This window comes from Clupea harengus, chromosome 15, assembly GCF_900700415.2.
Source record: "Clupea harengus chromosome 15, Ch_v2.0.2, whole genome shotgun sequence".
NCBI classification, from domain to species: domain Eukaryota; kingdom Metazoa; phylum Chordata; class Actinopteri; order Clupeiformes; family Clupeidae; genus Clupea; species Clupea harengus.
In genome coordinates this window covers 24662573-24678831 of record NC_045166.1, presented here as the reverse complement: position 1 = coordinate 24678831, position 16259 = coordinate 24662573, and the positions used below count along the sequence as shown (strand labels likewise).

Genomic DNA, 16259 nt, shown 5'->3' with positions numbered 1-16259 from the left:
CCAGCTGTTGCATGTTCCCAAACGGGGATAGTGATTCAGACTACAGCAAGTGATGAAAAGTTTGCTATCCACCCACACAAGACACTGAGTAAACTGATAAGACATAGCCTACACACACAGGGTGGGAGAGAGATCAAAATGACACATCTTATCGTCACGCTTTTAAAAACCACATTGGCCTATAGCTGTGACATTTGATAAAATAACCCAACTTACAACCTGCCATCTATCCGTTTGTATGAGACTAATAGTCGTTTCATTCAAACTAAATGTGAAGCCCCTTCTTTCTCTCTCTTTCTTGGCAGAGCTTACTATGGCCAAATAGGCTTAGGCACATCTCTATGGCAACAGAGCACTACCGAACGCGCGTGATGGGCGGGATGAAGAGAGCGCCTGGCTGCAGTGTGCACTCCCTTGAGACGCGCGACACAAAGCCTACGGGAGCGAGCGAGTACCGCTTGCACCGGGACTTAAGGGAGAGGACAACCGGAGAGAAAGAGAGTCCAACAGCTACAGGAGGGGGAGGAGATAGAGAGGTGGTTAATTCTGTAAGATGCTCACGGAGTTGCACGCTGATATTTTTCACATGACGGTCGAACAGCGTAGGAACATCGCCTACGATTTCACGGTGTTTTTTTGCAATACTGTTTATATATCTGTCGGTCAACCCTTCTGCTAATAACTCAGAGGGCACGGAAGAGTCCAGGTAAGCGGTTGCTTTATTTTACTTTGGCTCTACATTAACATAAACATATGATGCTAAACAATGGGAAATGATGGTGTTCAAAATGTTATCGGTGAAACTTGACCAAGTTGCCAGAACACTCCAGAACTTGCTTTGATCCCTTCAGATATCGAGTAGGTAATGCTTTCAACTGCGATCTTCCCTGTAGCGAGCGTTTAAATACAACTGTAATTTCAGTACGGACATTGAATATTTTGCTTTAAAGTACCCCTGCTATCTGCTATCTTTTAATCCCCGGAAGGACATTGAATGTCTTTCATGTGCTTGTGCGCACAAGCGATCCATTGAAGTGCGACCTGATTCATGAGTTGCATTCACATTAGAATAAAAGCATCAGGCAGGCAGCCTGTATCAAAGCAAGGTCATCCATAGCTGTCACTGTGGATATTAATGAACTGAACAGGTCATGGTAAAACATCTTTCAAGATGACAGAAACACAGTGACACATTGGCTTTCTTTTGTCTGACTGGCTTCGATCAGTTTGTACAGTAGATATATTTTGCCTGTATGTCTACAAGTTAAATAAGCTATCATATAGCAATGAGCATTGCATATTCATTGTAATGATTAAAAAATGACATGAGGTGAGGTGTTGCCGCAGCCTGGGATTTAAGTGCCTCGGTGCAGTCACATTTAAATCCATGGCTTGTGAACTTAATCCTCAATTAACAGCTGTCTTTTACAGTCGAGGTCATGGCCTCCTCTGTTTTCAAACACCCTGGCTCCCCAGAATCACAGTAGCCTCATTAGGAAAGAAAACATGGGCAGATGCGTTGGGAAAACTTCAATCACCTTTTGACTTCGAACGTCTGCCTAGCAAGAGAGAAACAACACTCCAGCAATCAAAATGTTGCGCTTTTCTTCTTCATTCGAGGCAAGGCTGTGGAATGCTGGTGAGCGGCTCGCTGCTCTTCCTGTTTTCCTCTTGGAATATTTTTAGACCCTTGACTGTGTGGAGCATGAGGAGAAGCACCAGCAACAGGCTCAATCAGGCATCCAGGGAGAGCGCAGCAGAGAACAGCTCCTCAGCTGGCGGCAGCACTGCCACTTAACGCACAGGAGAAGCTGCTTGGTTGTTTGAATCATTTCTGGCATTTTCTCAGCTGCCTGGTTTCGGACTGCTTAAGCCCCATGACAAATTTGCACGGCCTCGATTGCGTTTCGCCCTAAATTGAGTCGTAACAAGCAGATAAACAAGGCCTCTTCCATCACGCAGATGCCTTTTTTTTCAAAGATGTCGGAGGAGTGGTGGGTTTCATAACACTCCTAAAAACAATGTTCAGTTGGTTTAACCATAACAAGCTCATACATCGTGCTTGCTGTACACAAAGGGGCTGAAAAAAAAATCATGACTCTCTTAGGATGTATGGTTAAGATCAGGACAGAGTGAGAGGATCCAAACATGGATCAGCACACAAGCTCAGGTTAATGATCTAGGTTAATTAGGTATCGCAGTGACCTTTTATTTTTGCCCAGCCTATCGTATCTCTCTCTCTCTGTCTCTCTCTGACATTTCTTACAAAAATAGATCTTCAAAGAGATCCGTCACTTTGTCATTTGAAAATGTTTAATGTTGAAAGAAACCACACTGTTTTTTCTCTCTTTCTCTAAAGTACTGGGTGACTAAAGTCATTGGTTGCGTGACGTGGCACCGCCCACTGACCCTCAGCACAGACGCCTAGTCACACAGAAGTTCACCCCCCACCCTTCCCGCCTGTGTCTGTGTGTCCGTCTGGGCCAATGGCGTCGTGGTTTGGCTGGGGGACCGAGCCGCAGTACCGGAGCCAACGACGGGAGCCCTCTGAGGTGGTGACGGACACTCTGATGCTGGAGCTCAGCTGGCAGAGGAAGGAGGCTGAGCGGCTGCAGCGCGAGCGTGACAGCGAGTACCGGCGCCTCAAGACCGGGGTGGACTACAGTTGGCTGGTCAGCACGCCACGCACCGGCTTCGACATCAGCCCCGGCGAGAGGCTCGGCCTCGAGGACCTCTGCTCCAAGGTGCCTCCAGCTCACTGTGGCGCCGTCATACTCAGGTGAGTTCCGTTTTTATTTAGTTTTGCATTTATATCTAACTTTAACGGTCACAAAGCACTTTAAAGCACTTAAAGCACTTAACAGAAAAGACTGAAAATGTGCTCAGTTGAGGTGCATGGATAAGTTTTACTCAAGTAGGTGATAATCATACTCACTTATGTAGTAGGGACAATTTCAGACAGGTACAGGAACCGTATAATCTAGTGAGAATTATCCTCAGGTGAGAGTGGTACTAATCCATCCAGAGTTACATACAGGTGAGGCACAAAGACAGGTGTATGACATCCTCAGGTAAGGCAAAAGACCCAATAAGCAGTACCCTCAGGTTCTTCTTACGCAGGTGAGTTTAATGAACAGCTGAGACAATCCATTAAAGTACAGAGAAATGGTAGGTGGTTATTTCTCGGTCAAGCCATTGCCTTTTAAACAACTGACTTCAGATCAACTCCTCTGTCAGCTCAAACAGCGCGTTGTGTGGGCTGCTTTTTCAGTGATGTTTAATTCTGTAGAACCTCTCTTTCATGAAGAAGCAGCTTCATAAAGAGATAGTATAGGTACTATTTAAACAAGCTCTGAAACTGACAGAGATTCCACACTGCCCTGTCATAGCATCAACATAGAAGTATTTGTTAGAAACTACCTTTTGACGGAACAGGCCATTACCTAGTGGCTACTCTACTGATGCATTTACAAAAGGATATGTTGTTAGTCGGAAGGTGGTCCAGATAATTCCGTAATACCAATGCTGATACCAATAAAAATGCTATACATTTGGGCTAAAGGCAAGGTTTATGGGTAGCCTGGGTGCCAGCCGAACTTAGCCCCGCCCACAACATTTGAGGTAAGGAAGTTCGGTCTGGCATTGCTCCGTTGGGGCGAACCTATGCCCGAACAGAAGCTGTTCGGACCAATCAAATTGTCAGGACGGGCTTCATACGATGATGGACAGATGATCAACAGTAACGTAATCAACCACGTCACCAATGAGCGCTTGGGTTGAATTCGTTTTCAACAAACATGGCTGCCGCTCGAGAGCTGAGATGTGGGTCATTCCACGCCAAACGTGACAATTTAAGGAAAATTCCCCACTCGACCATCTCAGATTTGGCTGAAAAAAAATTTTAGGGGTGAGGGGGTGCCTGTACTTAAGATGCTTTTTTAGCAGCGTTTTCTGTACAGCCATTTTCAAATTGCTATAACTAGAAAAGTATTTAAGCTAGCTCCTTCAAACTTTCTAGGCTTAAAATCTGATACCATAAATTGAATAATATCGATTTCCAAGGGTGTGGCTTGGGTGATCATAGTATTCGGGGTGCTTGAATTTGCTCGGAAATTTTACTCTGCGCTCTGTTGCAGCATCTTTGAAGGCCTGTGGAAAGCTCAATGTTAAAGCTAGAGACTTGATATTTTACACAGATTTTATACACAAACGCAGTTTAAGCTCTGTGTCATAAACGTACCTTTTGCTACCATTTGAATGTGCTTCCATAGGCCATTGAATGCTGGGCGTGTACAAAAATCCTAGCCTGGATACCAGACCGAACTTAGCCCCGCCCACAACATTTGAAGTCGGGAAGTTCGGTCTGGCATTACTCCATTGGGGAGAAATTATCTCCGGACAGAAATGGCTGGACCAATCAAATTGTCAAGGCGGGCTTTATACGATGATGGACAGATGATCAACAGTAACGTAATCAACCATGTCATCAACACACGGTGTCGCTACACGATGGTAGTCCTTTGCCGGATAGTAGTCCCTCACATTGCGCATGCGTCATTTTGCGACACTGTCGACTGCTGTCGACAGCGAAGCCGCGCATGCGTCACAATGACAGATCCGTTTTCAATCATGGAGAAAAGCGACGAAAGCCAGTTTTTTGAAAACATGACCATTTATTTAAAAACAAAGAAGATGTTGTCACAGTGGACAAAACAGATGAGGTGGAGGATCAAAAGGTCTCTCCCCAGTTTCGTTTCATATGTTGACGTAGAGCCTTATGCTGTCAGCCGTTTACAACATAATTAAATATAACATTAAATATACCCACATTATGCGTTAAGACAAGCCCCATATGTTGACGTTTAAACCGTTTACAACATTATTAAATATTACGTTAAATAAACCTACATTATGCGTTAAGACAAGCCAGATATGTTGATGTTGATGTTGAGCCTTATGCTGTAAACCGTTTTGTTGTCTGAGCATGCGCGATTATGTTGAGCCTTATGCCGTAAACCGTTTGTGTCTGAGCATGCGCAATGTGAGGGACTACTATCCGCCAAAGGACTACCATCGTGTAGCGACACACGGGTTGAATTCGTTTTCAACAAACATGGCTGCCGCTGGAGAGCTGAAATGTATAGATTCGAGTCCATGTAGACATTGACAGTACATGCATTTTGAAAGAGGAACAGAGAAACGCAATCAAGGCATTTGTCAATCGAAAAGATGTTTTTGCCTTTCTTCCTACGGGATCCGGTAAAAGTTTAATTTATCAGCTGGCCCCGATGGTCCCGAAGAAGATACTACGTTGCTCTGATTGGTTGTAGGTCTATCCAATTGAGCGAATAGGCATTTTTTTCCCTGGTTCGGTTGAAACACGCCCCAGGTGGCCCAATGGAGCAGTATCAGACTCATATTCTGACTAGAATTATGAGTATGACAACGTCAGGCTAGTTTCTGGGAGGCCTTCTGAACTAATTTGATAAAAGTCCAGGGTTGGCACTCTCCCCACAGACTCTAGTGTATGAGGGCTGAGCTCTAATTAAAAAATCTCACTTAAAACCTCAGGGAGCCAAACCTGTGTCCCTGGCATATGGCCCTTAGACCTTGGAGAGCAATCTTATCAGATTAGGCCTCTGGCAGTGGAATACATGCAGTAAGGGGTGGTGGAACAGCGACAACCAGTAAAGATATCACGTGTTCTGTTATCAGATTGTGTTATGCTAGTTTATTTTGTCTTTCACAACATTTCCTAAATATGAATGTAAACTGCTGGTCTTGAATATAACAATGGCAGTAAGTAGTTGTCATGAATTTGATAGATGATAACGAGGAAGACTGATGAACCAATTCAAATCATCAAAGCATCTGAATTGAAGTGCTGGCGAATGGTAATGCACAGTAATTCAGTTAACCTGGGACACATTCAAAAGGAGAACAGGAGCTCTTCCAGAGACATAAAAAGGGATGAAGCAATAGGACCAGATATGAATGTTCTGAAGCACCATGCAAGATAAAGAAACAGCCCTGTTCGAGCTTTGCCTGTTACCTTAACATGGCTTCTTTCTGAGAGCTGGTTTAGCTGAATACCTCTATTCAGATGCCTTGCAAGTACAAGGGAGGGAGGTCGGGTTGAATGAAGAGGCGTAGAGAGAAAAAAGAGAGAAAGAAAACCGGACTGGACACAAAATGCCTGGATCACCAGGTGAGATAAAAAACAAGAGCATGTCTGGACCTGCTCTATTTAATTCTGCTTGTAACCACACGCCTGGGGGTGAAGAGGGAAGAAGTGGCGTTTGGCGGAGATGACCATTTCCCCTCTGCGCTGTTCTCCAGTCTCCTCCACCAGATTGCCTCAGGCACTGCCATTATTCTCCTGCTCCCCTGATTAGACAAGAGCTTGAGAGCATCCTCTCATGACGTCAGTGGGCTGAGAGAACAAACAGATAGACGGCGAGCGCTGATCAGCCGCTGGTGCTCTATGGTTGTTTGTGGAGTTGTGAATGGTTGTCAGAGAAGAGTAGGACTGGCTTGCCGTAGAACCAAGGCTGAGATGTGGAAGGCCGCTGAAGGTTCTCTATACCTGGGTTTCCATCCAACTTCTTAATGTGAACTTTGATCATTCAGTGTGAGTGAAAAGGCAAATAAGAAATGTATTCCCTGGAAGGGGGGATTAACTCCAAATTTGCATAGGATAAAAATGTGATGACGGATTGACGGTAACATTTGTTTGCGATTTTATCACGGGTTTCCGTCAAGGTTTGAACCCACAGCTGTTCACAACTACTCCCTTGATTAGGAGAGTGTCCATTGCTAATTTGCATAACACAGCGATCCACATCGAAAACATGCACAGACTTGTATTTCCTTTCACAGAATTTTTGTGAATGCTCTTAAAATATGCAAAAGAGATGGATAGGGACCCGGCTTATGTCTGTTTCTGTCGCTAATGAAAATCTCCATGGGAGACTAGAGTGTTTGTTGAGTGGTATGACTCAGGGGCTCAATGGTACTAACGGCATGACAGATTAAATGTCTTTTTTCAAATATTCGTGACCCTGCAGTGTTCTTATGAGCTCTCCTATTAAAAAGCACATCAGCTTAGAACTTCAAAGGCTACAGGTTGGATAGGCCGAAGCCTGTGAGTCTGAAAAGGCCAAAGCCTGTGTGAATTGTTCCTGCAGCTGATGGGGAAAAATGTCTAGTAGCACTTATTCATCCACTGGACCAGCACTGATTGCTAAAAGCTGATGTCCTCAGCAGTTGAGGTTAAATGGAGTAGTTAATTCATGCGTAGCGTAGTTAAATTATAAAGTAAACCAGTTTTTATTTGCTGTTTGAACAGGTGACCTGCAATGAAATTGAAATTAAGCAAAGCACTGTTCAGGCAGTTATGGTCAATTATCTGAAATTGGGTATCAGGAACCTTTACTCTTATCCTTGGCTCTTAAACCAGTTTCCTCATTCCCAACCACAACCAGACTTGTCCTTGTCCCACTTGTATTAAGTCTCTTTTTTTCTCTATCTTTCATCTTCTTTTCCGTCTTTCCCTATCCTCTCTAACCCTACCCCCCTCCATCAGGTTCCGGCAGATTCTGGAGGAGAACGAGCCAGAGGTTCAGGAGGTGTCGGGCCTGTTCCGCTCGGTTCTGCTGGAGTCGCTGGAGCGCATCCGCGAGGAGGATGAGGCGCTGCGCCTCTCAGACCAGTGGAACAACCGGCGCGCCGTCAGCATGTCCCTGATCAACTTCCGCAGCCGCGTCCGCATCAACCCGTTTGGGAGCACCACACGTCTCACCTCGACCGCCAATGGAGCCCTCGGCGACCCCTACGAGTCAGAGGTTAAGACTGTGTCCAAGGATGTGGAGAGAGGGCTCGCAGCAGTGCCAGGGATGCGGGCAGGGGGATCCGGAAGGACCCCTCGCGTCTGCAGCATGCCTGATTTCAGGCGCCAGGGCATAAATGGTCATGTCGGGTGATGGAAGTAAAGTGGAAAGAGAGGGAGAGTGTGTGGGGGGGGGGAGATAGCGTATGACTGAGTATTTGAGATGAAACTGGAATTGAAGTATGGAAGTACTGAGGTATGGAACTGTGAATGTCAGAAATCTCAACTCGTGGTTCCTACTTGAAATGTGTGGGTAGAGAGCAATAAGGACTTTAAGTACCTCGCCCCTCTTTTTATTTTGGTGGCAGTATCACAACCACCAATCCAATACATAAGCCTAACCCTAGCCATTAACACATCTACTGTACAATAGTCATGTTGGAGAGCTATGATGAATGTAGCCCCCCATTTTTCAAGAGATTATAAGGTAATACAGGTTTTTTTGAGTCTGAAATCAATGAGCAGGAATTAAAAATCTCAATATTACTTTGCATTGCTTAAACCCATAGTTCGTGCAGGATGCAAATCAAGGTGTCCATCTGTTATGTGGTTGAAGTCAAGATCCACCATTGAGTGCATCAGCCAACTGACAGAACTGTGCAATTTGTGAAAGCCAGGTGACTGAGGCAATTTACTGTGGTGGAGTTAGACCTCCTGACCTGACCAGCGAGTTTCAATCTCTGCCTAACAATTTTCAGGTGTTACATAAATGATGTTTTCACAGCAGAAAATGTTCCTGTAGCTCATGGTTCTAAGGTGCTAACTACTTCAAGGTCATCTCATTCTTGGGTACATGCGTAGTTCAATGTGTAATCATTAAAAAAGTAACACTTTGGACAAAAGCATCCACTGAATAAGTGTCAATATAAGGGTCAATTCAATGTAATGCTGGTATTTATAATGGCTGTGACTTTTTCAGATTGGAAGAAACCTTAAACTTTGTACAAATCGTTGCCTGCCTACTTGCAATATATAAATGTAGAATACGTTGTGCTTGTTCTTGTTTGTTGCACATCTATGTGTTTGCTTTTCCTGTGAGATTTGAAGTGTTTGGGACATCATTTGTTCTTTAATCATACCCACTCGTCTCTAAAGTGTTTGGAGAGTATGTAATACTTCCTCTGGCGATTTTAAGAAACTAAACATTTGAAAATAAAATGTGAACTTGGACAAACCATGCATTTGCCCCCAGAACAAGATTACATTGTTCCTAAAGTTACTGAAATGGCATTTAAAGACAGTACAGCTACTTTCATTTTGCTGGCAGGGAATGAGACTGATTGAAACTGTGCTCTTTGGGGTCTTCATGCTCCAGAGGCCTGCATTATCAGTAATAACGCACACAATGTACTGTAAATAAATAAAATAATTGTACACTCAATGTGGAAGATGATTTATTGTACTGTCAGACATTTACACAACCATTTTGAACAGGGTGCTTAAAGTCCACAGTCAACTTGTATGGTCCTATGGACAGTGTGGTGTGTAGACCACAGTGGCAACTGTACCTCAAATATTTCACACCTGCAGGACCGGGAAGCCTAGTATCACAATGTAGTTTGAAAACAGTCCAGAATCCACAATTAGAATGGTTTTCAAATAAAAATATAGAATCCTATTACACATACAGGAAGGGTGTCATCATCTAAAGCAATAGTAAAAACGGACTAACAAAAAGCGTTTCATTTTAAACAGCCAACTGTTGCATATGACTTTTGGGGAACTCCCAATCAATAGGATGTATGTTTTATACCCTGACAAGTCTAATACACAAGATTTGTGTTCTGTCGTTTAATAGAGAGAGATAGTTCACAGCACTTCAGCTGCCATGTCTCCAACACACATGGTGGACACGGGCATCCAATACTCCACTGCTTTTTGTGACCTTTTCACTAATCACACACAGAACGCCAATGGAACGCTGGCCTTTCCCTGAGTATTTTTGTGACTGGTCACAAGGGGAGGATCCTGCCCACAGACATGTAGGGAAGGATTCTGGGAGTGAAGCCCACAGCTTCGTCTGTGTTATAATGTGGAATTGAGAAACTCAAGCAGCTCTGCACGATTTTTGTCCCTCTGTTGAGGGAAAAGTATGAATACAGATACAGTGGTGACTGTCGAGCAGCAAGTTAAATATGACCAGAAGTTACACAGTACAAGCTTTACACCTTAAAGATAATCAGAGAGAGGATGAATACCTGCTTGTCTGTCTTTGTCTTCTTCATTTTCATTTTGATCTTCCTCCCTGAGATCATGCTGAACTTGCCCTTCTTTTTGTCTTTCAGGTACTAGAAGGCAAACAGCTTCGGATAAATCAGGACATCAACAGATTCAACACATCACAGGCTTTTTCGGAAACAAAGAGCAAGTGACTCAGAAAAAGTCTGCAGCATAGTACTTCCTGGGTTTAAATGAAAGGAAACTCCTTGCACACATGCATTCATTAAAGCCGCGTAACTGTTCTTCATGGAATAACCCTATCCTGATCAAGAACATAGTGTCATCAAACCTTTGAGATCTGCACAGGTCCAGAAGGTTCCTCCTCTCCTTTGGATTTCTTGTCCTTTTTCCGTTTGTTCTTTTTCTCCTTCTTTCCCTTCTATGGAGAAAAACAGAACACCTTCATCATTTCTGACAGATCTACTGAACAAGCTAGGGCTAAATTCTAAAACAATACAACATCCCTTGAATAGCATTCGTGCTCTTTAAACTGATTGTAATGTAGTGTACAGAAATTAGAGACAGAGATGAAGTTGCATGCTGATAGTAACCTTTTTATTGAGCTTCTCCTTTTTACTCTTCTTTGGAGCCTTCCCTGACTTGCTGTGAGAATCTAAAAGATACAAACAATTGCACACAATTATAAGCACTGCGATTTATGCTCTCAATCCTCTTCAATTCACTATTAGTAAAAACAAATAATTTAGAGATTCTGTACTGTGCCCTTTCATTGGTTTGAAAATGACATTAATTGCATTGTGTTTTCTTATGAAACATAATGCCTATTTCAGGTCTTCATAATTAAGGTCCCATCAGTCCAAATGGCTTTGCTACAAACCCTTTAACCCAAATGGAGACTACAATTAAAAAATGTTTTGCAGCCATTTATTTCCCCGTCAGTAGCCAATGGTGACTGTCTCCTAGATGAACATATTTACTTCAGCCCGCTGATACACTAACGTCATAATGTGACAGAGTTAAACATTAGCGCTTGTCCAATTGTGCAAAACAGCAACTCAGAAACTCTGGTGACTCTGGTGAGGTCGTAAAACCTTACATTGATATTTGTTTTCAGCTAGTATTACCGTGTAAGATATATTTCAGTGGTAACATAGGCTAAGCTATGCAGCAGGTCACTTATGTCATCTTTCTTCATACCCGAAAGAAGACGACACAAGTCTAGCCTACCATTTCCCCGGCCACCGAATGTTCGACAGAAGCCTGAAAATTAACGCAACACAAAATTCTGTCGAACAACACATGCTAAGGTGAGCTACAGTGAGTTTATTTAGTTAACATTTGGGTTTACTACGATCAATCAATCAAACCTTTATTACAGAATCAGGGCCCAGATCAAATACATCACGTAGAATAAATTACATATACAAATACAAACAAACAGATAAATTACCAACAAAAGCACAATAAGACATCATGGTTTAAAAGAACATAAATTAGCGTTTTACATAGAGACAACTGCACCAATGTCTCCACAATTGGGATTGGTAGCATGTAGTACTGAACGTTATGATCAGTTTGTCAGGCTACAGTCAGCCTGACAACACTTTACTAAGTTTTCAAAATGTATCAAGCTTGCATCAACTCACTAAAAGCTCTTTGACTACTATATATTCTAACATCGTCCAAGTCACATATGCAGATTACCTGCCTGACATGTCTATTGCATGGTTTAACACGAAACGTATATGAACTTCGTGTTAACGGAGTTCATTATTTTGTAGTAGTCATTTTTTAGATATCACCCAAAGAAATTGTTCTGATAATATTGATGGGTTTATCAGCATAGGTGGTGAAAACATGATGTGTCCAATACCAAATAGTATTGCATATTACTTATATAACATCTTTTGACTCATGGCACCATTTGTCTTAGTTTGCCATGAGTTGTTAAATTTGAGTGGTGTTTACAAGTTGAAGAACTGAAAGTCTTTTTCTTTTGAAAGTAAAAGCTTTTTTTCCTTTTGTATTGAGCGGACATGCCGATGCAATGCCTTATTGTGCAAATATACTGTATGCTACAAGTATTAGTAACAATAAAGAATTTTCATATTTGATCATACCTCGCTGATATTGCTGCCACAAAATACCTTGCTATATTATGATATTATTTTCAGGTAATATCACCCATCACCAGCAAAGGGGGTCCATGATACGCTACAGAAACTGTGTGACATTTCCCATTTGTACAACGTGACATATTGAAGACAATTTTGGCTCCCAAATCTTTGACTTGGCTCATAAGTATTATTGTTTCAACCAGTCTCCCATAAATAGGCTAATCACGTGGTTTGAAGAACGTTATTTATTCAAAGTGATTTTAAGGGGTGTAAATGGCTCTAGGAGAGAGCTGACCAAAACCCAGTCTGACATAGTATATAATGTTAAGGAAAAATCTTTTTAAAAACTTGCTCGGGGACTTGCCTCTGCTACTGGAACTGCTACTTCTGCTGCGGGAGGACGAGCGAGATGAGGAAGACGACGATGAGGATGAATAAGAGGAAGAAGAGGAAGATGATGAGGACGAACTGGATGACGAGGACGATCTGCTTCGACTGCGTTTCCGCTTACGCTGGTCTTCCCCTGTCGAACATTGAGTGGCATGTCAGAACACACAGCTTTTGCTAAGGAGGCAGAGTACAGTGGTAGACCACATTAAACACACTCACCACTACTCCTTGACCGCTTTCGTTCATCTGTGCGGGTACTTGACTCGCTTCTCCTGGCCTTGGAATCCTTTGATGACTTGAGCCGAGCACAGGAGCCATTGGGTTGAATTGCAAGAAAACCAAAATATCAAATGTCAACGTGTAGCTAAATTAGCTATCAGAAGTGAGACAAGTTATATGGCCTTAACGTATCCATTCCACAAAAGTTTTAAATAAAACGGGTGACACAAGTACGCTGAAACTGACAGTTCATGCAGCGCTAGCTGTATGGTTAACGCTGACGCTGCTAGCTACCTTACGTCTTTTTTTTTAACTTAGGGTAGATATTTTGATAGCTGCTGACTATTTGTTAGCAGATAATGCTAACATGCACATATAGCATCTTAGCGATAGTACGTTGATAGTTGAAGTTTCCAACTGTTTAGACGTGCTCTCTTCAACTAATGTACTTTTCACAAATGAACATGTCAATACATAAACCTTACATCAAACATGAAAGTTCGATCATTAGTTAATCGTTCTCAAGTTTCAAATAGCCCACAATAACCTAGCCAGCGATCGACAGCTATGCTAAGTACTGCCTATTTCCTTCAGCCGCCATGCAGCAAGTTACATGAGGTACGCCACTTACCATGGTGAAGCGTAATTAGTTAATCACAAAAGGTTGCGAAAATTGTAGTAACACTAAAGAAGAAAATCTACATTGGATTAGTTTAGGTTGGTATATTTACAGACTGAAGTAGAGGCTGCTGTTATCAACAGACAACCTCGGTGAAGTCTGCGACAATGTTGACTTTTCGACTCTAAGGTCATATTTTTCAAAATATAAGTCCCCCCAACCCGGTGAAATTACTCATTACATTTTCATGCTTTTTTTGTGTGTTTCATGGTTTCCCTTGGTTCTTCACTGTTGGGAAAATCTAACAATTTCCTAAATGTACACAGGCCTACAATAGCCTATTTAACAGGCAGAAAGGACTGAATGGTCCATTTGTATTCATAAAACCAATTTAAGAGCATCTGCTCATCCTATTTGAAGAAAATTACAAATTATATTTTGCCACTAAATCTAAAGTGAGGCACAAAAAGTGACTAGATGACTTGTTTGGCTTACTGACTGTGTCTCCATATAACCTGTAATCACATTAACATATTCTTACCTAGAACTACAATCTAGTAGACTAGGCCTTAATGTTATTAAGATAGGCCTATCCTCTTTATTTCGTGTAAATAAGTGAGATTATTGGCAAACGTTGAAATATGAGGGAAACGGAGTTTTATGGACTTTCTATTGCTGTATAATGTCGCCAGCTTCATGTACAGGCCACCAACGACTTCTTCTTCTTTTTGTTTAGCTTTCGTTGGTGGTGAGGAAAATACCATTCTGAGACCTCATCGCCACCTATTGGCTTGGAGTGGGGCAACAGGCCTGGCCTTCCGAGGCTGAATAGGACACAATCCATCGTCTGGCTAGGGATCGTAGGGAGACAAGCATTCCCTCGATCACCATTAGAATGAATTCCCTCATAAAATACAACATGCCTACATTTATCAGGCAACTGAAAGTCGTGGTCTCTGTGTAATAGATGTAGTCAGACAAAATTTGAAAATGTGAATGTATTGATGTAAATAACACAAACTAGACTATTAATAACACACCAAGCCCCGTGTTCTCTGAAGCCTGCTCTGCCTTAAACGCTGTCATTAGCAGTTCTATTTGCCCCGACTCTATTATGTTATTCTTTTTTAAAAACGGGTGTACGGGTGAGTCCAGGACTAACAGGTGTGCAATCCTGTTATATGAGACCTGTCTATCCCTTTTCTCAGGGATAGATCACATCATACATAGAAGAAGCAAAGTCAGACTGTGCCAGGCTAGGGGACTTCAGAGAGGATTCACAAGGAACACCAGCTGCCTACCCCCAGAGGACAATGCTGGCTGGGCACTGATGTGGGTCTGAATTTGATCTCAGTTGGAAAATATTACCATCTTTAAAACACCTTGTACTAACCACTGGCTAGTACTACTAGGACAGTGCCTCTGACACCCTGCACTGACCACTGGCTGGTCAGTGGTCACTGACTGGTCATTGTCACCATCAACTTTCTCTCTTTTTATTTATTTATTGTGCCTAATGAGAGCAGACATGATAAACAGACACAAAAACCTCATGTTATTGTTAGGGCAGAACAGTGTTTCATAAATAACTTCACTGCTCCATCATGGTTTCATATTTCATATGTATTAACATTTACATTTAGTCATTTAGTTGGTAGATGCTTAGATGCAAAATGATTCACAGAGTTATACAGATTTATATAATTGTATCACTATATTTGGTCATTGGGTATCAAATTCATGATGACCCAGGGAGGTTAAGTGGGTGGTAGGTGGAGCTTCTAAAACAAATAATAACTCTGAAGATTTAGATAGATACCTGTTAGGAGGTTTTCAGGACTCCGGAGCTGCATATAAGTATATTTATTAGACAAACAACAATTGCAATCGGGCTCACCCCCAGCACAAGGCTGAAAGTGAAGCAATATTAAACACATCGCACAAGGTTTATATAGACAGAAGTTTAGCGTTCAGCAGGGAAAACCACGTGGTGGATTTCTGACGCCCGAGGCAAGGATGGAAGTTTTGCAAGGTCGGAAGAAGCACAGTTCGAACCTTCTTATCACCTCTGGTCTAAACATGCTCTTGTACATATGCAGACTAAGTGGCACCTAATTATCTAAGTTACACATGCACAAAGAAAAGCCATGTTCCTGCTTTCATAAGCACATGATTCATACAAGGAATATATTAATACAAGGCACTTGATTATTATATTCTTAAGTCATTAACAGTGTTTGGAAAGTATCTCCATCACATATATATCAGCTGGTTAATGCTTTGTTGCTATAACTTTTATATAACAATTTTAACATTTTCCTTGAGTCTGTCACATAGTATAGCTGTTATTATGCATTGTGGATTAAATATGGCCATTGTTGAATCATTTTTTTGAGCTCCAAAAAACATTAAATAAATATATAGATATTTAAAATCGACCTGTTCACTTTCTTGTGAGGACAATAATATCTGTTGTGCACAACTGGTAGGACCAACAGTGTACTACCCATGGCGTTACCCATTATTTCAGAGACTTGGGCGTGTCCTGCAACCGGAGTCCATGGAAAAAAACTTCACTTGTGATGAAAATATCATTCTACTCACAAAATACGAGGACACAATGCAGCAGGGCACATGGACGGACATTACAGAGACCATAAACACAAAGGGGATAGATCAAAGGGAGGTGAAACATGTAATGAAGCAGCCAAGGATTTTCCAAGGAGTGCCCTAACTGGATTTGGCCTAAAGGCAGAGGTAGGACTCCAATTCTATACTCTAATTCTTCTTATAAGTTCTAGGACTTTGCAAAAGATTGACTGAATAGGACATTACATTATTATAT

The 16259-nt window shown here is 42.1% G+C and overlaps 2 protein-coding genes across 4 annotated transcripts; one reads left to right on the top strand and one right to left on the bottom strand.

Annotated features, from left to right (window-relative positions):
* Window positions 1–339: 339 nt before the first annotated feature.
* rd3 (retinal degeneration 3, GUCY2D regulator) lies at window positions 340–9269 on the top strand. Of its 3 annotated transcripts, none has more exons than XM_012820967.3 (3): window positions 340–706; window positions 2360–2779; window positions 7586–9269. In XM_012820967.3, the coding sequence occupies exons 2-3, from the start codon at window positions 2487–2489 to the stop codon at window positions 7980–7982; spliced, it is 690 nt and encodes a 229-aa protein (XP_012676421.2). In that variant the 5' UTR covers window positions 340–706; window positions 2360–2486; the 3' UTR covers window positions 7983–9269. The 3 variants fall into 3 exon arrangements, with proteins under 3 accessions (XP_012676421.2, XP_031437496.1, XP_031437495.1); XM_031581636.2 differs by lacking the exon at window positions 340–706 and adding an exon at window positions 1202–1639; XM_031581635.2 differs by lacking the exon at window positions 340–706 and adding an exon at window positions 1681–1994.
* Window positions 9266–13584, bottom strand: si:ch211-22i13.2 (uncharacterized protein LOC553945 homolog). The gene is made up of 7 exons (XM_012820969.3): window positions 13427–13584; window positions 12796–12871; window positions 12551–12709; window positions 10660–10721; window positions 10398–10487; window positions 10087–10176; window positions 9266–9964 (listed from the first exon to the last, which is right to left on the bottom strand). Exons 1-7 carry the CDS (start codon window positions 13427–13429, stop codon window positions 9914–9916), a joined length of 531 nt encoding a protein of 176 aa, XP_012676423.2. The 5' UTR covers window positions 13430–13584; the 3' UTR covers window positions 9266–9913.
* Window positions 13585–16259: the final 2675 nt, after the last annotated feature.